Below are 27,426 nucleotides of genomic sequence, written 5' to 3' on the forward strand. Positions count from 1 at the left end.
CTCTCAAGAACAGGATGCGAACCCTTACATGTACCGGAGAGGTTGCTAACTATGGAAGTGCCACGAATGTTCCGCTCTGGATTCCTAGTGACGACTGTTACACCTTTTGACTTTTGTTTGATACATACTGATGGCACGATTGACCTTGGGGGCTTGGACTGTTCATTGTGCAGAAGGATGATCACATCCCATGGGATTGATGCTCGACACCTTCGGCGGGATTCTCCGCGAACCGGCGGGGCGGCCACTCCGGCGCCGAGGAGTGGCGTGAACTACTCCTGTGTCGGGCCGCCCCAAAGGTGCGGAATCCTCCGCACCTTCAGGGGCTAGGCTGGTGCCGGAGTGTTTGGCGTCACGCCAACCGACATCGAAGGACCTCCGCCTGCTGGCGCGATTTGGCGCATTGCCGGGAGCGCCAGCGTGTGCCGGCGTCATCCCAGCGCATGCGCAGGGGGGGTTTCTTCTCCGCACCGGCCATGGCGGAGGTTGACAGCGGCTGGTGCAGAGGGAATGAGTGCCCCCCACGGAACAGGCTTGCCCGCGAATTCGTGGGCCCCGATCGCAGGCCAGGCCACCGTGGGGGCACCCCCCGGGGCCAGATTCCACCGTGCACCCCCCCCCCCCTCCCCCACCGAGGACTCTTCTGCAGGCCGCCCGTGGAGCCAGGTCCCGCCGTTAAGGACCTGTTGTGATTTACACCAGCGGGACCGACCGAAAACTGCCGGCTACTCTTCCCATCGCGGGCCAGAGAATTGCCGGGGGTGCCACTGCCAACGGCCTCTGACCGGCGCGGCGCGATTCCCGCTCCCGCCAAAACCCCAGCGCCGGAGAATTCGTCAGCCGGCGGGGGCAGGATTCAAGCCGCCCCCCGGTGATTTTCAGACCTGGCGGGGGATCGGAGAATCCCACCCCTTAATTCTGAAATCCTGGACGCAACGGCATTCGACGGCCCACCAAGTGAGTGTGTGCAATTACAATTCCGAAGTTTGATACGACTGTCGATGGCGAGCAAAATGTGTGCTCTACCATCAATGAAAGGGACCTACTGGGTTTGTAGCCATACAGCATACAAGTATTTACTGGCTGGATTCAAAGGATCCTGTGGACTTGCTCACGTTCGTCCACCTTACGTGTTGAAGCACAATGTTCTGCCTGTTGACCCCGAGTGGGAAGCACGACAGATCTGGTCATCAGGACACAGGACCCCAACTAATCACCCGCAACAAAATAAGTGAAATGACCCTTTAGATACACATCAGCAGACTGAGTGGAACTGAATGCTGGGCGCCTTATTGCCCTTTTACGGCATCATGTGGTCCTTGGACCAGACTCGAGATTTGGTTCGGGACTTTGAAAAACTGGCAACTTGACTGCAAAAGGTATTCGAATCGTTGAACAAGAAGTTTCTCAAATCAGGATTATGACTTGACAGAACCATATGGCTCTCGACTTTCTCTTTACAGCCAAGGGGGGTAGGCATGCTCCATTATTGGACTAGAGTGCTGTACGTGGATTGGTGATTTCAATCAAACTATTTGGAACATAACAGAACAAATTAAGAAGGGTGGAGAAGTGGCTGGAGATATAGACAGAGACTCAGACTTAGGACTTTGTTGCGGACCGATTTGTGGGATCGAGAGTCTGATAGGCTCTTGGGGCAAGGATATTCTACTGTGGATCATTGTTATTATTTTTATTCTTGTCTCTATTCGGGTCCTGGCCACTTGTGTCGTACAGGTTGCCAGAGATATACTTTCTGTGCTACAGCTGTCTCTGAGACACAGATGATGAATCTAGAGTTTGAACAGCCTAATTGCTTGCTGGACTCTGAGATAAGCAGGTCTCACTGGAAACGGAAAGACTGGCGAAAATTTAGTTTGATTAACCGCTGCTACCACTCATGTTCATTCGGAACAGTGGATTAGTACTATTTGGAATTGTACCTCCACTTTTTCGGACTATCGCAGTAGTTACCTTTTGCATTGTCCTTGACAGGAGAAAAGAGGGGAATATGAAAGAAAATTGATCACTAAAAGGATTAAAGAAATATCAAAATTGTTAACCTTGCCACTCAACTTGAGCTTGACAGGCTCACGAAAATTCAGTTGAACTGGGGTGCCTGCGGCATGCATGGTCAGTCAAACATTAGCCCTCCAGCTGGCCAAAGTCAGCCTGTGCTAGCTGCCGCTCCAGTGGCAGCTGCTGCAGGGTTATCAGCCGTAAATACAACCTCTCCAGAAGAATCGGGTTCCAATACTTGCTCCCTTGCCCCATTAAAAGAATATAAGAAATCTTCACAATGTCTTTATTGTGGTAAAACAGGACACTGGATGAAAACATGTTGTTACAAAATGCATGACGAACAAAGAAATAATAGTTCCTGTATCAATTCGCCTAGTGAAATGTCCAATGACTTATATAATACGTTCCCGCCCCGTGTCCAGTCACGTCATGGGTACAGACAGGCCACACCCAGAGTTGCATTTCAACAAGACACGTACAGAGAGTCTAGGCCCCTCCAGCCGTTGCCACGTAGGGACGCACGCAATGACGACAATGAAATGTTTAACAGCTTAACCCATGCACAAAAACAATCTCTGTTGGAAGCTTCAAAAAACTAATACTGACCCCACTCTTGGTGATTCTTTTCACATTTCATTGCATGCACTACTTGAACAGAAAAAAAGATGGATTATATATTTCATTACGAGTTCGAGGATATCATATCGATTTTCTTTTTGATACTGGAGCTGAACTTACCTGTGTTACTCAAGACTATGCTGATTTATTGCCCCTAAATACAGGAAGATTAACACTTTTGTAGCAGGAGGAGATTCTCTTACCCTCCGAGAGACTGATCCTATGGTGTTAGAATTTGGACCACATCAACTGATGGCATTAATTTGGGTAGGTCCGGTCACTCAGGCACTTCTAGGTATGGACATCCTATCTCAACTTAATTCTTCACTCAATTTTAATAATGGAAAAATCACCTGGTCGATTAGATACATCAAAAAGAGAGAGATACCAAGATAACTCAATTTGGGCTAAAGACAAAAATGACTGTGGCCTATTAAAGATGGAACCAGTCACCTTCATTGGATCTGCACCACCTTGTACCAAACACTACCCTATTAACAAAACTTCAATTCAGGGCAAACTTCCTATAGTACAACAATTTGAAGAAAGGGGAATCTTGGTGCGCATTCACAGCTCATCAAACAGCCCAGTATGGCCTGTCAAAAAGGCTAATGGCACATGACTATTGACTATAGAAAAGCAAACCAATTCATTGTCAGGAAAGCTCCTTTAGTGGCAGATCCATCTACAGTCTTCAACTCTTTAACACCAGACCTTCAATGTTTTTCAGGCATAGGCATGTCAAATGGTTTTTGGTCAGCACCGCCAGCTAAGGATGTAGAGCCATGGTTTGCTTTCACCATAAATCAATAACTGTGCACATGGACTAGACTACCACAGGATTTTCACAATAGCCCTACTGTTTACCACATGGCTCTACAAAACCACATCAGGCCTGTCCTACCTTCCACCATTATCCAATATGTAGATGACATTCTGATAGCATCCATTAATAAAGATGATCACAAACAAGACTTGTATTTGGTTTTGGATCACCTCAGTGATAATGGACACAAAGCTAGCCTTTCCAAAGCACAAATCTGCCAGGATAAAGTTGTCTACTTAGGTCAGAAAATATCCAAAAGCAAAAGGGAACTGACTCAGGACAGAACAGCTGCCATCAAAGCTGCAAAGGATCCTACAACTGTCCAGGAAGTGAGATCATTTTTGGGACTGTGTAATTTTAACAGAAATTGGATTGATTCTTTCACTCAGATAGCTCAGCCATTGAATCATCTTTTAAAAGTCAACAGAAAATCAAAAGACACAGTTAAAGAATCATTTTTAAATCTGAGAAAGGCCCTATTTCAAGAGTAATTTGTTCCAAGAGTTTATGCGAAGAAATGGAATACGCGATGCTTGTACTGCTCATTTCCGTCCAGCGTCGAATGGTTTAGCAGAGTGAGCTGTACAGACACTGAAACAAGGTCTGAAGAGAAAGGCAGACCGGTACTTTGGGAACAAAGTTCTCACGGTTCTGCCAGTATAATAAGCCACAAATGACAACAGGACTTCCATTGGCTGAAATGTTGATGGGCATGAAACCAAAGTTTCATCTGGATCTGCTACATCCAGATGTCAATGCAAGAATGGGAAGGAGACAGGAAAAGCAGGAGAGGCATAACTACCATGCGAAGGAGAGGCATTTCAATGCAAATGACGGTGTCTATGAATCATCGTCTATGGATGGATTTTGGCAGTAAGCAATGATGGCTGCCTGGAGTTATTCGGAACCAAAGTGGTCCAGTATCTATATTGCTGAGAACGAAACAACTGGAAGGGTCACATTCAGACACAAAGGTCACATTCGCCAACGCCACGACTCTGAGACAGCTAAGTTTCTGGAGGGGAATTGCTGCTGTGGAAATTCAACTGGAAGTGGTTCCTGTTGCTCAGGAGCATCCAGTGGACTCTACTCCAGGAGAGGTTGAGGGACCTTCTTTCACTAACACCCAACCTTAGTGGGCATTCACAGCTCATCAAACAGCCCAGTATGGCCTGTCAAAAAGGCTAATGGCACATGGCGCCTGACTATTGACTATAGAAAAGCAAACCAATTCACTATCAGGAAAGCTCCTTTAGTGGCAGATCCATCTACAGTCTTTAACTCTTCAACACCAGACCTTCAATGGTTTGAATTGAATTGACATGGCAAATGGTTTTTGGTCAGCACCACTAGCTAAGGATCCAAAGATCAGAACATAGTCGCAAAGCTCCCGAAAGGCTGACGTATAATTGAGACATGTGTGTTTTTATGTTCCTTTTTCAAAGGGGGATTGAAATTTAAGAGGGGGGGGGGGGGGGGGGGGGGAGAGAAAGAGGGGAAAGAAATTTTATATTACGCATCTTCCTAATTGATTATATGTATGGATGTCTTTATCAAGTGTGAGCACGCAGTGTCGTCATTGGTAGCCCGGGCTTGCGCAGGTTTTCAGTATTGCCATGAGAAGTTTGGGTACAGTTGTGTGTAACTACTGTTGGTATCTGAAGTCAAGCTGTACTATTATATCGAAATTTTCATAAGATTGAATTTTTACAACGTGCTCGACTACCTTTTTGTGGTCAAGTTGCCAGAGTTGGCTAAGGCCTGAACTGGCGCTCTGGATATCAGGTTCCAATAATAAGTAATACGCATCCAGATTTGAATACAGATTGGCAAAAGCAAACCATTAGTCAAAAAGAAAATGCTTTTTTCAACCAGATGGGAAATCAGAGAAAATACCCTTTCTGTGGAATATTTACAAAGGTGTGTCCTTGAAAATAAATAAGGTCACTTTTTGAATTTATAGAGCATAAAATTGAATCCTTTTTGTCCTCACTTAAATGACAAGTGTTTTTTGAAAATTGAATCTTTGTTCCTTACAACATGTAATAGCCAATTATATTGATCAATGCGATCAACAGTATTCCACCTGGTCTAGAATAGGGCGGCATAGTTTCAACAGATACTTGCTTTTGAATATAAAGCAGCCAGAATAAGTTACAAGATTCCAAGGAATTGAGTCTAACCCTCTTGTTTTTTGATCATTTCCTATTAAACTCTTTTAAAAAAAAATATTTTTATTCTCCATTTTCACATTTTCTTCAAAATTTATACCCCACCAACAAAGTGAACAGTAACGAATACGATGTCAATCCTCATATCAACAACAACGATCCCATCCTCCCACCATCCCCCGGACAACGGCCCGCCTGACAATATAAGCATCAAATAAAACAAAACCTCCCAAGGAAAAAGAAAAGAAAAAGGAATCAGGAATCGCCTATGGTCACCATTGGGATATACAGTCCACCCCCCCGCCCCTTCCTAATATTCAATGCCATCCAATCCCCGAAAGAGTACCGTGAATGACACCCATGAATTGTAGACACCCCCTCCACCTCCCCTTCCAGACTCTTCCCCTCCACTTCCTCTTGTAAACTCTTCCCCCCCACCCGTGGTTCCTTCCCCCAACTTTTCACCCCGGCTAGACTCACCAAAACTTGTTCCACTAGGCTCCGATGGCCGCAGCACCCCCCCCCCCCTCCCCCCCGTTCACTGGCCGGCTTAAACCGGCAGTGAGGAGGCACCCGCCCAGATTTCCTTCCCCCGTGCCCGGTCCCAGGAAAACCAAGAAATCCCCTTTAGCACACAACCCCAGCACACACACCCACGCCCCAAAGAACCATCATTGCAAATGAGAGTCCCAACTCTTCCCTTATCCAAATATACAGCGTTGACTCATTTAGTACATACACCAACGCGCAGTGAAAAAATAAAGTTACATGAGGCTACATCGGTACAAGACGTGCTCTCAGTCCCACTTCTCAATTCTGCCTTTGCAAACTCCTCCGCCGCTTCCACCGTCCCAAAATAAAAGTCCTTGGATTTGTAGGTCACCTTCAACTTAGCTGGATACACTATGCCTCACTGCACCTTGCTGATGTACAGTGCCTTCTTCACCTGGCTGAAGGCCGCCCGCCTCCTCGCCAACTCCACCGTAAAGTCCTGGTATATGCGTATACCAGCTCCAGCCCACTGCACCGCCCGCTTCTGCTTTGCCCAGCACAGGACATTCTCCTTCAGGCTGTACCTATGGAAACAAACAGTTACTATTCTTGGCGGCTCACTCGCCTTTGGTTTAGGCCTCCATGACCGATGAGCCCGATCCAGTTCGTATCGAGAGGGATCGCCCCCCTCCCCCAATAGCTCCGCCATCATCGTGACAAAATATTCCCGTCAGCCTCGGGCCTTCCACCCTTTCGGGCAGACCCACGATCCTCAGATTCTGCCGCCTGGATCTGTTTTCTAGGTCTTGCATTTTGGCTCGCAGACCCTTGTTGGTCTCTATCACCTTCTGCAGCTCCTTCCCCATCAAGGTGAGTTGATCACTGTGCTGCGATAGTACCTCTTCCACTTCCTTCAGTGTCTCACCTTGCTCCCGCACCTCCGCTGCTCCACACAAGGAGGCTGGTTCCCGTACCAGCCTCCCCGAACAGGCGCCGGAATGTGGCAACTAGGGGCTTTTCACAGTAACATCATTGAAGCCTGTTTGTGACAATAAACGATTTTCATTTTTCAATACCACCGCCGTCACCGGGGCAATTGCATCCTCCACCAGCACTTTCAATACCGCCCCCATTTCCTTCGTCATCGCTTCCATGTGCTTTGTGAACTGTTTTTCAAGTTCCATGGCCATCACCTTGGTCATTTCTTCTGCCGTGAGCAATGCGACCTCCTCTGATACCCCAGCCTCCGCTTTCTTCACAGTTCCTGCGCTGACTTTTCCACTCACCGGCGGACTTTCATTAACCCCCTTTTTCATGGCAGTTTTTTCCCCAAACTTGGACATTTCTCCTCACTGTGCCTTCTTACAACTTTCTCAGCCTCCGTTGCCCCTGGGACTGGGCGTTAAAACCCCGAAAATTCTATTCCCAAGTGGGAGCACTCCAGTGTGTGGCTGCCTGCCGCCCGCCGTCACCGGAATTGGTTTCCTATTAAATTCGGTTGACCTTTTTATTTTTTGTTCCAACAATGAACGCTGACAACAGCTGAAATAGATTGGAGAGGTTTTCAAGCAGGACAGCGCAAAGGAACACAGTCGAACAGAGTGAAGTGAACGAGGTGCAAACATATACATATTGATCTGGATTCTCCGTTATTGGGACTATGTCCCCACGCCGGCCTCTGAACTGTGGACTTATAAGCCAGAAAAACTGGCGTGAAAGGGCCACATACTCCTAGCCGTGCAGGGGGCTAGCAAGGACCCGGCATAGATCTAGCAGATTTTGCTACAGATATGGGCCCCCACACTTCCGGATCGGAGGCCGCACATGCACACGGCGGCAGCCTCCAGTGGCCGAGCCGTGCTCCATGGCAGATTTGGACCGCGGAGTTGGACCCTGAAAGTAACCCCCCCCCCCCGATCGGCACACACCCTACCCTCAGCGCCCGCACAAACATTTCCCGGCCGCGTATTAGGCCCACTCCCCCCAATCGGTTGCCCCCAACCAGGGCGGCCGTGGACTGAGTTAGCAGCCGTCACGTGAGTTTCCCGACCGCCTGGGCCACATTTAATCCACGCCATCGGGACTTCGGCCGGTCGGGGGCAGAGAATGTCGGAGCAGGCCTCCAATAATGGCTCCAGGTAGGTTCTGGGTGGCGCGGCACACTCTGAGTATGCTGCTTTTCGGGGCCCGCAGAATTGGCGAACCAGCGCCGGTCCCAATTCCATGTGGGGAAATGGATTCTCCGCCCCACGCCTGCCGCAATTTTACCATTGGGGTGGGGAGAATCCAGCCCATTAAATGTGGCAAATGCTGGAAATATGGACTCAAACAGAAAATCCTGGAAATGCTTAGGAGATCAGCTAGCGTCTGGGACAAGGGCTAATATTTTGGGTTGAAGACCTGAAGGTCATCGACCTGAAACCATAACTTATTCCCTCGTCATAGACACTGCCGAAGCTAGGCGTTTCCAACATTTTCTGTTTTCATTTGGGTCCATTAAAAGTAAAATTTGAATAATTGATCTCAGAATGGCAACTTGGAAATTAACATAAAAAACATTTGTAAAAGGCAGAGCTAAAAGTGCAATATATGGGCTGGGGTTCTCTGTTCTGGAGACTAAGGTGCTGAGAGCGGGGCCTGGGTGCGAGTCTCTCTCCTTAACCATGCAAATATATGCAAAGGGAAGAGCCCGACGGAGTATGTCAGAATGGAATCCCGGTATCGGGCCTCCTGTGCAAAACGGAGCTAAGTGGCTTAATTTCCTCTTATCTACAGCAGAAAGCACTTAGCTGCTTATGTAATGGTGAGATGTCGCCAATTATAGCAAGAGTGTTTAGAAACATTGTGGTTCGCATCAAAGCAGGGTACTTGGGTGGCATTCAAGCGTGAAGGGAAAGATAGATCAACAATTCACCATAAATGTGTCTTTGGAGTAATAGAATTGTCAATCATTGGCTACTGCAATGTAGTGCTGTGTGAAAATGAATGAAGGCTTTACATTTCAAAGGTTGTCGGGGATTTGAAGCCCTTTCACGTGTACTTGACTTTCAAAGAACCTTCTGACACTTGTAACAGCTCCTGATTTAAACACTTTTATCTGAGTCCAGTATTCTTTCACTGTATTGCTCTGTACAGACAAGGATGAATGATGGGGGTCGGGCCACCCTCATGCGTGTGTGCTGTGTGAGGGTGGAATGACCCATTATTCTTATGAGTGGGGGATGGGGAACATGTTGGAAAGAGAATGCCTCTACTTGTCAGCTAGAGGGGGCAAGATTTGTGTTGATGGGGGTTGTGGAGGTTGGCGGGGAGGGGCATTCCGATGGATTTTAGGGGGCACCTCAGTTATGCACTGATCCCATTGACACACCTCAGGGTCCACCACATCAGGACCAAGTTTTGGCAAATCTTGCACCAAAGCCTGCCTGGTGGATTTCCTGCCATGGGGATCAGTAAATAACAGGGAGGTGGGGGAGGGTGTTGGTAAATCGGGCTTCCAGCCCATTAATCAAAATTAAATCTCCTGCCAGCAAGGCGCAGGTTGAAAGAATGCAACAATTCAAGAATTCATGTCTTTATCCTGTACATTTTAAAATAGCAACTATCAAAATTAAACTGGGATTCTTTCTCTAAATTTCAACATAGAAGACTGGAGACATTGGGTGAAGACACTGGAGCAGTGCTCAGAAATCAGTGAAGATGAACCAGTTTCGATGACTGGAACTGCTCGTCTGAAAGGTAAATTGATTTTTTGATGGCCAATTTCTAATTGTGATTAGGCACAAAGCCTAGTCTTGGAGAAATACACAAGGAAAATCAAGTGCAAACACTTTACCGTACCAAGTTATCAGGTTGTTGGTCAATTAGTTTGTCCAGATCAAAACAAGCAGCTTCTCCATCAAAGTGGTAATAACACCAAAGTCGTTCGTTCTGGTAGAGATGTTCAGGGTCAGTGGAAACATTGATGACTCTGGTATTATAAGTGCATCTGGCCTGTCCTAAAAGACTACACACTGACCAGTGCAGGTCCTCCAAGAAATGTTGATAGATGTTTGAAAGTTTGAATAAGTCCTGCACTATTTCATATTGTGTGTGTCTTTTTGTTTTAATCATTTTATCCGTAACCAAACCTGCCCATGCCATTTAGCCTTTAATCAGTAGTAATGTTGCGTCAGTCTTCATTCTTCCGAGATGCCAGGAATCTATGTGTATGCCAATAGATTAACTCTATTTTTGAAAGGCTTCTAGGAGCATTAGACATTTAGAACTTTGTTTCTCAAAGGATAATAAGTATTGAAATAATTTGTCAGGTTGTGTAAACGACAAGGACACCAAGGATTTCTGAAATACAGCTAGACATTACATAGGGAGAGTCAGACTATCAGAGCTTTAATGGGTAATTTCTAACCTTGTCCCTCATACAGATATGTTCTTGAGTACGAACACATGTAGGTTGAGACTCCCCTCATGGCTGGTTACATTACACGTTGCATTAGTTATCAGCATCTAGTTGTACAAACACAGAAAATAGCTCAATGGCATTGGTTTGTGATTTTGAGGACGGAAGCCTTGGGAGAAAAAGCCAACTTAAAGCAATGTTAATTTCTGGAAAGTACATGAGTACACACAATGTGGGCAGGATTTAACTCCGTTAGATGAGTTCCATCTAACCCACTTACAATCACTATACAGGCTCATAGAAGTAGCCAATGGTCTTACCCCACCATTCTCTGTTCTCTGCAGGAGAACAAAAAGAAAAAAGGCATTTCGTCAAGTATCTTCTTTAGACCATTGGGCTAGAATGCTGCTGTGCCAGGGTATCTAATGACATCTGCTCAGAAAATGTTTGCCCACAAAGTTGTTGAAAGTGCAAGCTGACAACAGTGCAGTGAGGGAAGCAGGACACAAAACAGTGTAACTTCTTTTTTTTTAAATTACTTTTTCAGAGTTACAAAGCCAGAGCTCAGAGTGTGGACAGGGGCGAACCCCTAATCTAGCTACCTTGCCTGCTCCAAAAAACAATTCAAATTGAATCCAATTCATGGTACCCACAAGAGAGACATACCAGATATGAACCAAAAGGCTGAGCAGATACTACACTTGATCTTAGCCAAAAGGCTGAGAAGCGATAAATGTAACTTCTTAACCTAATTGAATGATTAGGAAATAAACAGGAGGGACTCAGAGGGAGGGTGAGTTGAATGTTATGTCAGGTATACAAAGGTAAGAAAGAATAGATTGAGCAAAGGACAAAAAGGAAAAGATGGGAAAATAATTGAAGTTTAAAAACGTATCTCCCCAAAAATTCAAACCCTGAAGGAATGAAACTCCTGTCATAGTTAATTTTCAGTTCAAGATAGATTGATTGGCGGCAACATTTCTCACATTGTTAAAAAGGGTACTTTGGGCAGCACAGTGGCATAGTGGTTAGCATTGTTGCCCACGGCGCTGAGGACCTTGGTTCGAATCCCAACCCTGGGTCACTGCCCGTGTGGAGTTTGCACATTGTTCTCGTGTCTGCATGGGTTTCACCCCCACAACCCAAAGATGTGCAGGATAGGCGGATTGGCCACGCTAAAGTGCCCCTTAATTGGAAAAAATAATTGGGTGCTCTAAATTTATAAAAGAAAGGGGTACTTTGACTACTAATTGCTATCCATAAACATTTGCATGGGTTTAATTTGCATCTGAAACAAAAATACAGCCACTTTATGACACCTGATGCTTTCCTGTGTTAGCTAGAGAGCAGAATGTCATTTTCGCAAAGCTTGCTCAAACAGCACATTTCACATTTAACCACTCCTCTGCTTAACACCTAAAGTTGCTGCACCACTTACCCATAAATAAGATCGAGCACCATTCACCTCACCATTATTTTGACTCAAGTTCTTCCCCACTAATTTGAATGTAGCCTCCTGGTGCACAGTTGAATGTTTCATAATGCTTTTTATGTCTCAGTAATTCAGGAACTACTCTTCTAGCTGAAGCAGTCCTCTTTAAGCTCTTTCTCCATTTAGCTGGTTCAGAGCGTGCTGACTATGTCCATGTGAAATGTGACCTTTTGGCGAAGTCCTTTGATGCAATCGATTTTTGTTTAGTATGTGGTTGACGGCTTTTCTAAAAATTAGAGATGGGGGATACCATTCCTGTAAAGAGAAGTTAAAGGATAATCTTTTGTGCTTTGGAAAACGTGACACTTTAAATAATCTTCAAACTCGCTTCCGGTTGTGGCTATGCGGAGCTAAGCTGCATGTTCGGCAGCTCCCGCTTTAATAGGACTTGTGGGCTCTTTTAAGGGCCCCAAACGGCGCTGATTCGACGATTCCGGTGGATAAAGGGGTCTGGAGCAAAACCCCCCGGGATTTATGGTGCGGACTCGGAGTGGGGCGAGGAGAAAAACGGCAGCAGCTCCCCTGGAAAAGCGGGGGAAGGTGGACAAAATGGCGGCCGGTGGAGCCCCTGAGGAGTGGAAGCAGTGGGCAGAGGAGCAGCAGGCGGCCCTGCTGCGCTATTTTACGGAGTTGAAAGGGGTGTTGTTGGAATCCCTGAAGGTGACAACAAGTAAGCTGCTGGAGACCCAGACAACCCAGGGTGCAGCGATACTGGAGTTGCAGCAGCAGGCCTCTGAGCGCGAGGAGGAGGTTTTGGCCCTCGTGGGGAAGGTGGAGATACACGAGGCGCTTCATAAAAAGTGGCAAGATTAGTTCGAGGAGATGGAGTTTCGGTCACGGAGGAAGAACCTGCGGATCCTGGGCCTCGAGGAGGGGCTGGAGGGGTCGGACCTGCCGGCCTATGTGGCCGTGATGCTGAACTCGCTGGTGGGGGCAGGATCCTTCCATCTGCCCCTGGAGCTGGAGTACTGGCCAGGCGGCGTAAGGCGAATGAACCCCCGCGGGTGGTGCTGGTGCAGTTACATCGGTTCAGTGACTGGGAGTGTGTTCTGCGATGGGCCAAGAAGGTGAGGAGTAGCAAGTGGGAGAATTCGGTAGTGTGTATCTACCAGGACTGGAGTGCGGAGGTGGCCAAGCGGAGAGCCGGGTTTAACCGGACGAAGGCGGTGTTCCACGGAAAGCAGGTGAAGTTCGGCATGTTGCCGCCTGCGTGCCTGTGGGTCACCTACAAGGACCGGCATTACTACTTTGAGTCCCCGGAGGAAGCGTGGGCCTTTGTGCAGGCTGAAAAGTTGGACTTGAACTAGAGATTGGGGGCTGTGGGAGTTTTTTCTATTTCTGTTTCACTGTTTATGCTGTTGCTGGTTATTCTGTTTGTTTCTGTTTTTTCTCTCGCTTTCGGATGATGTTGGTTATGGTTTTGTGTTTTAAGGGGTTTTAACAGGGTAGTTGTTATGGGAGACTTTAACTTTCCAAATATTGACTGGAAAAGATATAGTTCGAGTACATTAGATGGGTCATTCTTTGTACAATGTGTGCAGGAGGGTTTCCTGACACAATATGTTGACAGGCCAACAAGAGGCGAGGCCACATTGGATTTGGTTTTGGGTAATGAACCAGGCCAGGTGTTAGATCTGGAGGTAGGTGAGCACTTTGGAAACAGTGACCACAATTCGGTGACCTTTACGTTAGTGATGGAAAGGGATAAGTATACCCCGCAGGGCAAGAGTTATAGCTGGGGGAAGGGCAATTATGATGCCATTAGACATGACTTAGGATGTGTTGGTTGGAGAAGTAGGCTGCAAGGGTTGGGCACACTGGATACGTGGAGCGTGTTCAAGGAACAGCTATTGCATGTTCTTGATAAGTACGTACCAGTCAGGCAGGGAGGAAGGGGTCGAGCGAGGGAACCGTGGTTTACCAAAGAAGTGGAATCTCTTGTTAAGAGGAAGAAGGAGGCCTATGTGAAGATGAGGCATGAAGTTTCAGTTGGGGCGCTTGATAGTTACAAGGAAGCGAGGAAGGATCTAAAGAGAGAGCTGAGACGAGCAAGGAGGGGACATGAGAAGTCGTTGGCAGATAGGATCAAGGAAAACCCAAAAGCTTTCTATAGGTATGTCAGGAATAAAAGAATGACTAGGGTAAGAGGAGGGCCAGTCAAGGACAGTGGTGGGAAGTTGTGTGTGGAGGCTGAGGAGATAAGCGAGATACTAAATGAATACTTTTCGTCAGTATTCACTCAAGAAAAAGATAATATTGTGGAGGAGAATGCTGAGACCCAGGCTATTAGAATAGATGGCATTGAGGTGCGTAGGGAAGAAGTGTTGGCAATTCTGGACAAGGTGAAAATAGATAAGTCCCCGGGGCCGGATGGGATTTATCCTAGGATTCTCTGGGAAGCCAGGGAAGAGATTGCTGAGCCTTTGGCTTTGATTTTTAGGTCATCATTGGCTACAGGAATAGTGCCAGAGGACTGGAGGATAGCAAATGTGGTCCCTTTGTTCAAGAAGGGGAGTAGAGATAACCCCGGTAACTATAGGCCGGTGAGCCTAACGTCTGTGGTGGGTAAAGTCTTGGAGAGGATTATAAAAGATACGATTTATAATCATCTAGATAGGAATAATATGATTAGGGACAGTCAGCATGGTTTTGTGAAGGGTAGGTCATGCCTCACAAACCTTATCGAGTTCTTTGAGAAGGTGACTGAACAGGTAGATGAGGGTAGAGCAGTTGATGTGGTGTATATGGATTTCAGTAAAGCGTTTGATAAGGTTCCCCACGGTCGGCTATTGCAGAAAATACGGAGGCTGGGGATTGAGGGTGATTTAGAGATGTGGATCAGAAATTGGCTAGTTGAAAGAAGACAGAGAGTGGTAGTTGATGGGAAATGTTCAGAATGGAGTTCAGTTACGAGTGGCGTACCACAAGGATCTGTTCTGGGGCCGTTGCTGTTTGTCATTTTTATAAATGACCTAGAGGAGGGCGCAGAAGGATGGGTGAGTAAATTTGCAGACGACACTAAAGTCGGTGGAGTTGTAGACAGTGCGGAAGGATGTTGCAGGTTACAGAGGGACATAGATAAGCTGCAGAGTTGGGCTGAGAGGTGGCAAATGGAGTTTAATGTGGATAAGTGTGAGGTGATTCACTTTGGAAAGAATAACAGAAATGCGGAATGTTTGGCTAATGGTAAAATTCTTGGTAGTGTGGATGAGCAGAGGGATCTCGGTGTCCATGTATATAGATCCCTGAAAGTTGCCACCCAGGTTGATAGGGTTGTGAAGAAGGCCTATGGTGTGTTGGCCTTTATTGGTAGAGGGATTGAGTTCCGGAGCCATGAGGTCATGTTGCAGTTGTACAAAACTCTAGTACGGCCGCATTTGGAGTATTGCGTACAGTTCTGGTCGCCTCATTATAGGAAGGACGTGGAAGCTTTGGAACGGGTGCAGAGGAGATTTACCAGGATGTTGCCTGGTATGGAGGGAAAATCTTATGAGGAAAGGCTGATGGACTTGAGGTTGTTTTCGTTAGAGAGAAGAAGGTTAAGAGGTGACTTAATAGAGGCATACAAAATGATCAGAGGGTTAGATAGGGTGGACAGCGAGAGCCTTCTCCCGCGGATGGAGGTGGCTAGCACGAGGGGACATAGCCTTAAATTGAGGGGTAATAGATATAGGACAGAGGTCAGAGGTGGGTTTTTTACGCAAAGAGTGGTGAGGCCGTGGAATGCCCTACCTGCGACAGTAGTGAACACGCCAACATTGAGGGCATTTAAAAATTTATTGGATAAGCATATGGATGATAAGGGCATAGTGTAGGTTAGGTGGCCTTTAGATTTTTTCCATGTCGGTGCAACATTGAGGGCCGAAGGGCCTGTACTGCGCTGTATCGTTCTATGTTCTATTGGGGTTTGTGGTTGATCTGTGTCTTTGTTTGTACGGCGTTGGTGGATGGGTTGGGACTGCTGTTTGGGAGCTGTGTTGGGGGGGGGGGGGGGGGGACAGTGTGAAAGCGCGGGCTTTTCTCTGGTTTCCCGCGCTGCGGGTCGAGGGGGGTGGAGCTGTTGGCGAGGTGCGTGGTTATCAGATCCGTTTTCCCGTGCTGAAGCGGTTCCAAGGAGCTGATGCAGGGGTGACCTGATATCGGGAGGGGTCGGAGTTAGGCGGGAGCTGCCGGGGTCAGCAGAAGTCAGCTGGCTCACGGGAGTACTGTGGAGGGAGCGTCGCGGCTAGGAAGGGTCCTAGCCTGTGTGGGGGGGAATAACGGGTTGCTGCTGGATTGGCCAGGGAGGAGTTGGTGTGGGTCGGGGGCAGGGGGGGTTTCTATCGCCGTGGGAAACGGGCCGAATGGGTGATGGCCAGGGGCGAGCAGTCGATGGGCTATGGCTCGTCGACGGGGGCGGGGTGCCCCCTGATCCGGCTGAACACGTGGAACGTGAGGGGGTTGAATGGGCCGGTTAAGCGGGCCAGGGTGTTTTTGCATCTGAAGGGGCTGAAGGCGGACGTGGCCATACTCCAGGAGAACCACCTGAAGGTGGCGGACCAGGTCCGTTTGAGGAAGGGGTGGGTGGGGCAGGTTTTCCATTCAGGCTCGACTCGAAGAACCGGGGGGTGGCGACCTTGGTGGGGAAGAGGGTGGCGTTCGAGGCGAATGAGGTTGCGGCTGATAGTGGCGGCAGGTATGTGATAGTGAGCGGTAAGCTGCAGGGGGAGAGGGTGGTCTTGGTAAATGTGTACGCCCCAGATTGGGATGATGCTGGTTTCATGAGGCATATGTTGGGCCGCATTCCTGGCCTGGAGGTGGGGGGCTTGATCATGGGGGAGGGACTTCAATACGGTGCTGGATCCCCTACTGGATCGTTCTAGTTCAAGGACGGGCAGGAGGCCGGCGGCGGCCAAGGTGTTGAGGGGGTTTATGGACCAGATGGGAGGAGTGGATCCCTGGAGGTTCGGAGGCCGAGGGCTCGGGAGTACTCTTTTTTCTCCCATGTGCACAGGGTGCATTTCCACATTGATTTCTTTGTTCTGAGTAGGGGACTGGTCCCGAGGGTGGAGGAGGCCGAGTATTCGGCTATTGCGATTTCGGACCATGCTCCGCATTGGGTGGATCTGGAGATGGGGAGGTGCGGGATCAGCGCCCGCTTTGGCGTCTGGACGTGGGGTTGTTGGCTGATGAGGTGTGTAGGAGGGTTTGGGGATGTATCGAGAGGTACCTCGAGGTCAATGATACTGGGGAGGTCCAGGTGGGGATGGTGTGGGAGGCTCTGAAGGCAGTGATTAGGGGGGAGCTGATCTCCATCCGAGCCCATAGGGAGAGGGGGGAGAGGACGGAGAGGGAGAGACTGGTGGGGGAGCTGTTGAGTGTAGATAGGAGGTACGCGGAGGCCCCGGAGGAGGGATTGCTGGGGGAGTGGCGTAGCTTGCAGGCCAAGTTTGATTTAATAATCTTCAAACTCATAAAGGTAAAACAGGAATGCTTAAAGCGTCACTGCTTTATTCTAGCCAAAAGGTGAAAATTCCCGTGATCAGCTGCTTGAAACAGAGCATTTCTATTAATTTTGGAGGACTGAACAAAGCAAATGATAAGAGGACAGTTCTTCCCTCAGATGATATACAGTCCACACAAAGCAGTGGCCGCTCCCCCGGCCTCCGCCACTTCTTTAATTTGTTTGGATCAAACTCAAGATTGTCACTGCTCCATTTGAACGACATGCAATTTACCCGTAGCAGACAGCTATAAGCCGAACTAAGCACCTTGTGATGAATCTGTATGCACTAAAACCCTGTTTCAAGAAAGCAATATGCAGTAACTGTACAATGAACGCATTTCTAAATTACCATCTGAACCATGCTTTTTCATAGTGATGAAATCACATCCAATCAGAAAACTGAAGTAATTAAAATGTGCATACTCAATCTGGAAAATTCTTAACTGCTTCCTGGAATTAGGCACAAAATATGCTATGTATAAATATAAAAGCTTCAGGTGCTTTCACCTGTTTGAGTTTAAAAGGCCTTAATTTTTTTTGAGCAATGCACTTCCATGGGGAAGGAAAAACATAGCGAGATTGTCAAGTCGCAAACATTCAGATCCCTGAAGAGTGCTGTCAGCTGGAATATTGGACTTTAAGCTACGGGATATAGCTTTGAATCCAACTTAAGATAGAATGGATAAAGATTGTTGATAGCTGTTAAGCATCTTAAGTGAAAAGGATTTGGTCAGCATGGATCCATTTTCCAATAATTGTGAACATGCAGCACAGAAATTTCACTCTCTTCTGGCAGCCTCAATTGGTTTCAATCAGGCAGCCTTCTGTAAAAAGAAGTGGGATAAAAGAAAAAGTGAACAGCTGACTAGGGCCTGCAACTTAGAAGGGCATTACACCTGGAGTTGGAAAAAGGTGACCAACATGGTTCCTCAATCAATGACTAGCAGGATTCCTAGGTCTGATTCATGGCGTATGCTGACTTAATTAATCTTAGTTGTGATGGTGTTAGGAGAGCAACATTTCATTTCAACAGTCATGGGTTAAAGGTGACGAAGGTCAAAAGGAGTCAAGATATCAGGAGTCACCTGCAAGTGCATGTATGTCGATGTCAAATAAGGGCAAGATCGAGTTCGGCTGTGATGGCCTCAATGACTCAATAATCTGTCAATGGCTTCTACACGGCTTTCTTTGGATGAGGTATGGGACACTGTGGTGTCACATCTCCACAAGCAATTAGTACCTTCAGGCAGCGAGGGGGCAAATAAATGTTGGGTGTAAGTGGGGAGAGAAAGAAGCTGCTTCCTTTTGCCACCATTTCTTACCCGGGTAAGTAAATGAAGAATCTACTTCATGCAATTGCAGAAAGCACCCGTAAATAAATCTGGAAGTTACCCAGAGCTGTAGCATCACAATAAAGGCATTAATTAATGGAATATCTAAATGACAACTACATTCCATAGACACGATTGAGATCGACAGGTGGCATATTGAATCAGCAGGACTTAGCACAGCAAGTTATAACTTCCGAAGTTACAAAAAAATAAATCCTTTGCTTGAAAACGCAGAACTGAAACTTCTTTGATCATGAAATAAAGACTTGCCTAAAGGTCACGTATATTTGAGCTGATTGGATAAATCGGAATAATATATCTGAGAAAATTTGAAGCACTTCACAATTTTTCTCTCCAGTTGTCTTAATTAAGGTTCCCCATTTCAATGTTCACGCACTGATTACACAGTTGACACCTTCATAGCATGAACACTACATATGGATAATCATTATTTTTTTCTTTTCAAGGCACTGCAGGGAACAGCATAATGGAAATGCTCTCAGATATATGGGAGAAGGTCAATGACTAACAATAAAATGAGAGCTTTAATTCATCACAACAATTTCTCAACCATCAGTAGGTTTAATCAGTGAAATTCTAATATGTCAGCATCATGGCCGAGATAGGATCCAAAGCACACAAGAAAGAACAAACTTGACTTACAAATCCCTATCCCACCCAAAGTGCTTTACAGTCAACTGAGTACTTACTGAAATAAAGGTAAAATATGCTGGAAATACTCAGCAGGCCATGCAGCATCTGTGGAGAGGAACAGTTAATGTTTCAGGTCGAGATGGCCTTTCATCAGAACTAAAGGAACGGGTGGCACAGTGGTTAGCACTGCAGCCTAAGGCGCTGAGGACCCGGGTTCGAATCCCAGCTCTGGGTCACTGTCAGTGTGGAGTTTGCACATTCTCTCCGTGTCTGCGTGGGTTTCACCCCCACAACCCAAAGATGTGCAGGCTAGGTGGATTGGATACACTAAATTGCCCCTTAAATGGGAAAAAATAATTGGATACTCTAAATTTATTTAAAAAAATGAACTGAAGGGAGTCAGGAATATAGTACCATTAAATCTTTAATTATTTATAATCTCTCCTGCTTTCCACCCTATCCTTCTGTGCTTCCTTCCCCTCCCCCTCTTCCATTGACTTGAAAGCTATACATTTCTACCTTTCATCAGAACCTAAAGATAATCTCGACCTGTAACTTTAACTCTTTCTCGCCAGATTTAGCCCGTCCTGTTGAATATTTAAGACCATAAGACGTTGGTGCAGGTGTCGGCCATTTGACCCAAGTATATGCCGCCAGTTAATGAGATCATGACTGATCTGATCTAACCCTCAAATTTTCAGTATTCTTAATTTTTACCTCAGATTCCTAGCATCCGCTGCATTTTGCTTTCATATAAGTACTTTTTGAAGTGTAATCACACAAGTGTAATAGTGTAAAGAATACGGCCGTTAATCTGCACATGACTGTAACAGTAATGAGATAATGGCCACATAATTTGTGTCGATGGCTTTCGTTGAAGGATAAAGATATTGCGTTGAACATTCATGTTTGTCTTCAAATAGTTCCATAGGATTTTTTGTGCCCATCTTAGAGGGCCTCAGTCACGTGAGAGACAATGCAGTACTGCAGCTGGACTATCAGCCTAGATTGTATGTCCACTGGAGGTACCTGAACTCACTCTTTTCTGATTTAAAGAGGCGAGAATGCCAGCACTGTGCCACGGCTGACACAAGGAAAAGGGACGACAGCAATTCTGACAGCAGTCTGAAGGATTAAGTAAGGAACTGACTAATTAAGTCTGGAATTGATTAAACTCTATTGCAGAGGGAAAACAGGAAATGTTCAGCGGAGAACAAACCATAATGACATATTAAACTAGAATGATTCAAAGATCAAGCAATCTCATTTAAAAAAGCTCACAATTTTTACCGGTGAGGCAGCAGAAGTCAAGGAACAAAATAATTCATATTAACATTACCCCTTTCCCCACGTGGACAGTAGTCACTGATGGTCACTGTTGCAGTCTCCATTTGCCCATGTGATCTACCTCAACCCAGCGACATTATGTAACTATTTTCAACATTCAAGAACTTTGAATTCAGACCACATAAAATATAATCAGTTCCCAATGACAAAAAACAGCTTCTGCAAAATTCAATGCCATGTTTTCTCTTCTGCTATGCGTGCATTTAAAATAAAAAGCCAGTGCTACAATTGTGCAGAGAAAGAAATCTAAGGGAAGAACAATAAGAAATAATAGACAAGGCCAGCATGGTGGCGCAGTGGATATCGCTGCTGCCTCACGGCGCCGAGGTCCCAGGTTTGATCCCAGCTCTGGGTCACTGTCTGTGTGGAGTTTGCACATTCTCCCTGTGTTTGCGTGGGTTTCACTCTCACTACCCAAATATGTGCACGGTAGGTGGTTTGGCCACGCTAAATTGCCCCTTAATTGGAGCAAATTAATTGGGTACTCTAAATTTTAAAAAAAATATTAGACAGAGCAGTTCCAAGTATAAAAGCAACAGAGTCACTTTTCGGGTTTGTTGCATGTGCATACACAGCAGCCTGGATGACTGAACATCAAATACTTAATTCAACCTGACAATTCATTATTCTAATGTATAATTTTGCTTTCCTCAGTCACATCAGACACAGATACTTAATCACGTGGCCTGGCAGTGAAGCAATCATTCCACAAAAGGCTGGGAAATTTGGTTCAATCGCACTTTTTTTTGGGGACCTGAAAAGTGGATGCACACTTGTGGGGTAGATGCCATGAGTGTGTAGCTGTCAGTGCGTGCAGTGAACGTCCGTTGAAAGTATGCAGAGCGCACAGATTATGAAGTCAATAACACGGATTTCGTGACCACCTTTCTTCTCAACACTCCAACCAAAGCCCCCTCTTAACCTTGCACATCTGAACATGCCTACAACAGTAGGCCAACCTTTGAGTCGCCCAATTTATATAAAGATTGAAGTCTGCCACAATACTGTATTACATTGCCTTAGTTACAAGCTCTAATAATTTGTTTAATGTTCTGAACGACAGTAGAGCTGCTGCTGTGGGATCTAAAAACTCCTCCTCCAGCATTTTCTGACCCTCGCTATTCCTACTCTCAATCCATACTGATGCCGCTTCCTGATTTTCTGAGCTAAGATCCTTTCTCACAAATGCCCTGCCACCCTTTGCCATCAGGGTTACTCCTCCTTTTCATATGCATATCTTTTCGAAATGTTGTGTACCCTGAAATAATTATTTCTCAATTGTGATCACCTTGTAACCATATCACTGTAATGGTGATTAACGCAATCTGTATGTCACGACCTTATTGAAGGTGTTCCGTTCATTCAGATAAAGTGAGCTTAATTCTATTTTTTCATTATTCTTTAATCCACTTTTTTCTTTTTTTTAAAAATAAATTTAGAGTACCCAATTATTTTTTTTCAATTAAGGGGCAATTTAGCATGGCCAATCCACCAAACCAGCACATCTTTTTCTGGATTTTTTTGGGGGTGAAACCCACGCAGATATGGGGATAATGTGCAAACTCCACACAGACAGTGACCCAGGGCCGGGATTTGAACCCGGGTCCTCAGCGCCATAGTCCCAGTACTAACCACTGCACCGCTGTGCTGCCCCACTTACTGTTAAACTTGCTGTCCCTGCCTGTCCCACTCAGCTTTTCTTCCCTCATATCCATATATTTTCCTATTGCTTCAAATATTATCTTTGGATTTCTAAGTCTCCCTTCACCCACCTCCATCTCTTCCAGCTTAAAGCCATGTTTCCCTACTTCAACCATATTTTCTGGTGCACTCATGTTTGTTCACTCTGTCCCTTCTGTCACAATCTGGTTACCAATACCCATATTGCTACTTTGCACTGTTGTCTTATCTCTCTAACTTTCCAAATCTCCATGTGAGCCCATTGCCAACTTGACATACGGAGCTTACTGAAACTCTTTGCTCCATGAGAGTTGAACATATTTCAGTCCTCTTGCCAGAGAGAAGCTGGTGAAGCAAGCCCATAGCTTCATTAGGATTGCAGAACTTCCCACAGGGCAGGGTATCACTGACTACACTTGCCTCAGTTTCCAGGTGCTGCATGTCAACTCTGTCCTATACTAGGACTGAAAAGGATCCCACTTGTTGAACGAACAGCTGGTGCGAGACCATAATCTGTGAATCACATAGATCTTTGCACAGCGTTATGATGCCAAAGGATGGTTACTGGACAACAAGGGCTATACCGCTGATAACATGGCTGAGGTCTCTGCTGTGCAGCATGTAGAGAATGAAAGCTATGACGCCATATGAAACGCAAACCACTGACTTACTGAAACAATGCATCTTCTGCCTGGGCAGCCGTGCTGTACTCAGTAGAGCAGGTGTGTTAGGATACTAGACCAGATCCCAACATTTGTTATAATACCCAAACAATTTTTTTAAGTTTGTAAACTGTGAGGAAAGGATTCTGGATCCCAGGAGTGATGACTCTGACCAATAGGCATCTTTAACATGAATAAAAACTTTAATTTAATCATAGAATTAACCACATTAACATCAAAGAAAATAGTGTTACAATGATCAGTTCTTAAATACAAGGAAAAACTTACTATCTATACCTGCTACTAACTCCAATCAAGGAACCCAATTCCGTTCAAATGACACTTATAAAGTTAATAGATTACTTGTCGAGTTGTGACATGACTTTTACGGAAAGAGAGAGACCCTTTCATGAGCAGAACCAGTGCACTTCTGCCCAACCCAGCAACATTTGGCAAAACTGATCAACTTAAAATCATTCTGTCTTGTCAGACACAAATCCTGTGGCAAAATCAATCAGGCCTGGCTCCTCCCATTAATTGCATCATCTATATTCCACTAAGATGTCACATGGCCTGCTTAGCTAGGACTAAATACAACCCCTCATAAATAATCTACTCACCAGGGAATCTCCAGCAATCATAATGTTCTATTAGCCCACCATGTGTAAACAAGGAAAGGGTTAGAATCAATCATGACTTCAACTTTTGCGACTTCTTAGTTACGGTTTTAGCTGACACAGTCTGGATACCTAGGTTGTTTATTAATATTACTGCAACGAGTGTATACCTCATCCCAGGCTTTTAACAACATTACTGTCATAAATATAAAATATAATATATAACAATTTTTACATTCATCACAGGTGTCAAGATTCGTCATGGTCTGCTGCATGCTGCACAACCTCACCATCATCAGGAAACAAACTTAGCCACCAGTTATATGGTGAGCAGCTGAGGAGGAAGAGGACAAAATCTAGACAACTCTTTTATGCTGGGTTGTCAATAAGGTGCAGTGATACCAATAACCATAATCTCAAATCATCATTAACAAAGTTTCATTCCATTCCTTTCCTCTATCATTGACCATTGCAGCAGTGCCCAGCTGGCCACAATGTAAAAGCCACTTCAAATTAAACATTCCAAACTAAACTTAACAATACAATTATGCTATTTGGCATACAAAGGTCGACTGATCACTCTTGTGGACCCCAATGTGCCTGTCTTCTGGGGGCCTATCCCCTCCTAGTGCTCATATGCAGTGCTACCCTCAATGCTACAGCGTGGCTGGTAGAGGTTTGCTGAATTTCACTGTAGGAGACTGCAGATGGCCTTGGAGGACAATTTTGAGTAGCTCAGCTGACAAGCCTCTCCCGCTGGCGTGGATTAAACCACCTGCCGTACCGGCGGGATTGGCGGCGCGGGCGGGCGCCTGGGGGGCCCCCGCGGGGTGATCTGACCCCGCTGCCCCCACGTTGGCCTGGGCCGCGATCGGGGCCCACCGATTGGCGGGAGGGCCTGTGCCGTGGGGGCACTCTTTTTCTTCCGCCTTCGCCATGGTGAAGCAGCCGCTGACGCTCCGGCGCATGCGCGGACTTACGCCAGCCGGCGAAGTTCTTTCGGCCTCGGCTGGCGTGGCGCCAAAGGCCGTTCACGCCAGCCTGCGGAGCAGGAACCACTCCGGTGCGGGCCTAGCCCTCAATGTGAGGGCTTGGCCCCTAAAGGTGCGGCCCGATGCCGGAGTGGTTCACGCCATTCCAACACGCCGGGACCCCCCGCCCCACCGGGTAGGGGAGAATCCCGGCCAGGGTTGCTGTCGCTTGTGCTGTAACAGAAGTTGAAACATTGGCCAACAGATTCTAATGATTGGGTTAACAACTGTGCAACAAAGTTGGCGATCACTTTAAAGTAGAATGAATGGGTACTAAAGTCAATGGAAAGCTCTGTACTAAGTTGGTGCTGGGCCTCTACATCTTTCATGACATTGACCACAGGCTGGCCTCCCAATGCACCAACCTTTTCCTTTTCATACCCATCTGGGTGCTTCTATTGGCTCCCCGAGCAAAAGCCTAATTTGAATCCTCGGCAGGGAACTCGTGTGTGATTTTGCTTCCTACAAGCTGGCACCTGCTGCCCAAATTTCAGTTTGCTTGTGCCCAGTGGTTCAACAGGTGCAGATCCCACCTCTTAAGCTATCATCAACTCTATCATTTATTTTGTGTAGGTTTCCAAGAAGCAACTTGAATGTGCTTTGTGCATCGAAACCAACTATGTAAAGTGTTGCAAACTTTGTGTGGTAGTTCTTGACCTTTTAACAGAGGTCAGTACATCTTTAGGCCAAAAGGAGCAGAAAAGCGCTTCAATTCCTGATCTGTACTGACTTAGCACATTTCAGCAAGTGCCTCATTAGGGGTATTACAATTGGCCTCAACTGCACCAGAGGGATTAAAAAGAAATCAGTCAGGATGAGCCCATGTTTATTGCTTACCAGTGACCCATGCCAAAAACAGAGTTAGGAAAGGGTCTCTTTTCTGCTGTGGGTGATGGGAAGACTATAGCCATGATGGCTTCCACGGCCAAATAGCATACCTTGTGTTACACATGAAGGTCAGCCAACTTGAGCAAGACACTGAGGGGCTGCTGGCAGGCATAGAACCATATCCTGGAGCCAGGTGAGAAAACTGAAAATGACGAGCAAGAGTTGGCCTTTCAATAAGATACTAGCTCAGCAAGTTCAATTTAATAAAGTCACTCTTTTTTTCTGCTCTGGTTAGATGGTGTCTCAAGCACAGCAGATACAGGTAACATCCAACTACAGATCAGAGTCTGGCCACTTACATCACAAAACCATGCAGATAAGTATAAGGAATTTGGGTTATTTCACAGTAACAGGCAGCAGGTAGATGCTGAAGTAGGAAACATGTGATTAGTTAACTCCTAAAGTGCAAGTGATTTACTACAAGTGTTGTTAAAATTTGATCGAATATCAAAGCATCAACATTTTCAAGTATCCCTGTATAATCTCTGGCCTTGCTGTTCCATTTAACATCTCAGCATTGATGTGAATTAGAATGCAATTATTTTAATCTCATGGTCTACTTACATTGAAAATCCACAAGCCAGCAGCCAGAGATGATCCCCATCAAACATTTCATGGTAGAGAGAGCACGGTCATTGGGAACAATAATGTGTGTCACTAAAAGCAAATAGGAAATCAAAACGCTTGGTTAAAAATACTTTCAAACAGACTAGAACATAATAAATCATTATCCCTTTTTCCCCAATAGACTTTAGTTTGCAGGTCAGGCTCTGATAGCTCAGATAATAGGATGTGTCCATTCATAAAAGATAAAGTGAGGCAACCATGACTACAAACTGGATCACATGAAAGATACGTAGACCTTTAAACCTCTGTCCATGTTTCATTATATTATCTAATTAAATAGTGATATGATACTGAATTTTCTGCATTCACCTGCCAATATTAAAACTAGCAACTGAAAATCAGGAGATCACAATTTTTGCCAGTGAATCCTTAAAAAAGTGTAATGCAAAATATATGCAACTGAAAAATACACACAATGCAACTTCGATTGTAAAATACCATCAACTTAACACCACAAGGTCAATGTTTGCAAACTCAGCTGGTAGCATGGCACACACCAGCCAAATCAGAAATGGTCACACAGGGCAGCACGGTGGTGCAGTGGGTTAGCCCTGCAGCCTCACGGCGCCAAGGTCCCAGGTTCGATCCCGGCTCTGGGTCACTGTGTGTGGAGTTTGCACATTCTCCCTGTGTTTGTGTGGGTTTCGCCCCCACAACCCAAAGATGTGCAGGCTAGGTAGATTGACCACACTAAATTGCCCCTCAATTGGAAAAAAATTATTGGATACACTAAATTTTAAAAAAAAGAAGAAAAAAAATTTTTAAAAAAAGAAATGGTCACACCACAAATGATTAGTGCACTCCATAGTTACAAACTTTTCCCTGCCACCATTCCTCTCTAAGTCTTCTCCACACAATGGTTACTTGAAGTCCACAGCTGCTTGTGATTTCTCATCATGGAGACAGACAGATTCAGTAGCGCTGTAGAAACAAGTGGACAACTTGCACGTAAGTTGTGGCAAGCAATTACTTTCTGGGTGCCAGACCATCCCCTAATGTTGACAAAGGTTCAAGAAAGAGATCTCGTCGGGGGCAGGGGTTCTGATGTTGTCCATCCACAAAAGGTGACAAGCTCTCCCCCAGT

General features: G+C 45.9%; 1 protein-coding gene and 1 non-coding gene across 2 annotated transcripts in view; both read right to left on the minus strand.

The window, feature by feature from the left end:
• The window catches only part of bard1 (BRCA1 associated RING domain 1), a 296,594-nt gene that overhangs the window by 37,704 nt on the left and 231,464 nt on the right, over positions 1 to 27,426 (minus strand). Inside the window, exon 9 of the mRNA XM_038787068.1 lies at positions 26,280 to 26,372. Within this exon, the coding sequence (XP_038642996.1) occupies positions 26,280 to 26,372 (93 nt within the window). The remainder of the gene's footprint in view (positions 1 to 26,279; positions 26,373 to 27,426) is intronic.
• LOC119962543 lies at positions 11,065 to 11,259 on the minus strand. Its single transcript, XR_005459906.1, has one exon. It is a non-coding gene; the product is annotated as a U2 spliceosomal RNA (small nuclear RNA).

The sequence above is a fragment of the Scyliorhinus canicula genome, chromosome 2 (genome assembly GCF_902713615.1).
Source record: "Scyliorhinus canicula chromosome 2, sScyCan1.1, whole genome shotgun sequence".
Taxonomy (NCBI): Eukaryota; Metazoa; Chordata; class Chondrichthyes; order Carcharhiniformes; family Scyliorhinidae; genus Scyliorhinus; species Scyliorhinus canicula.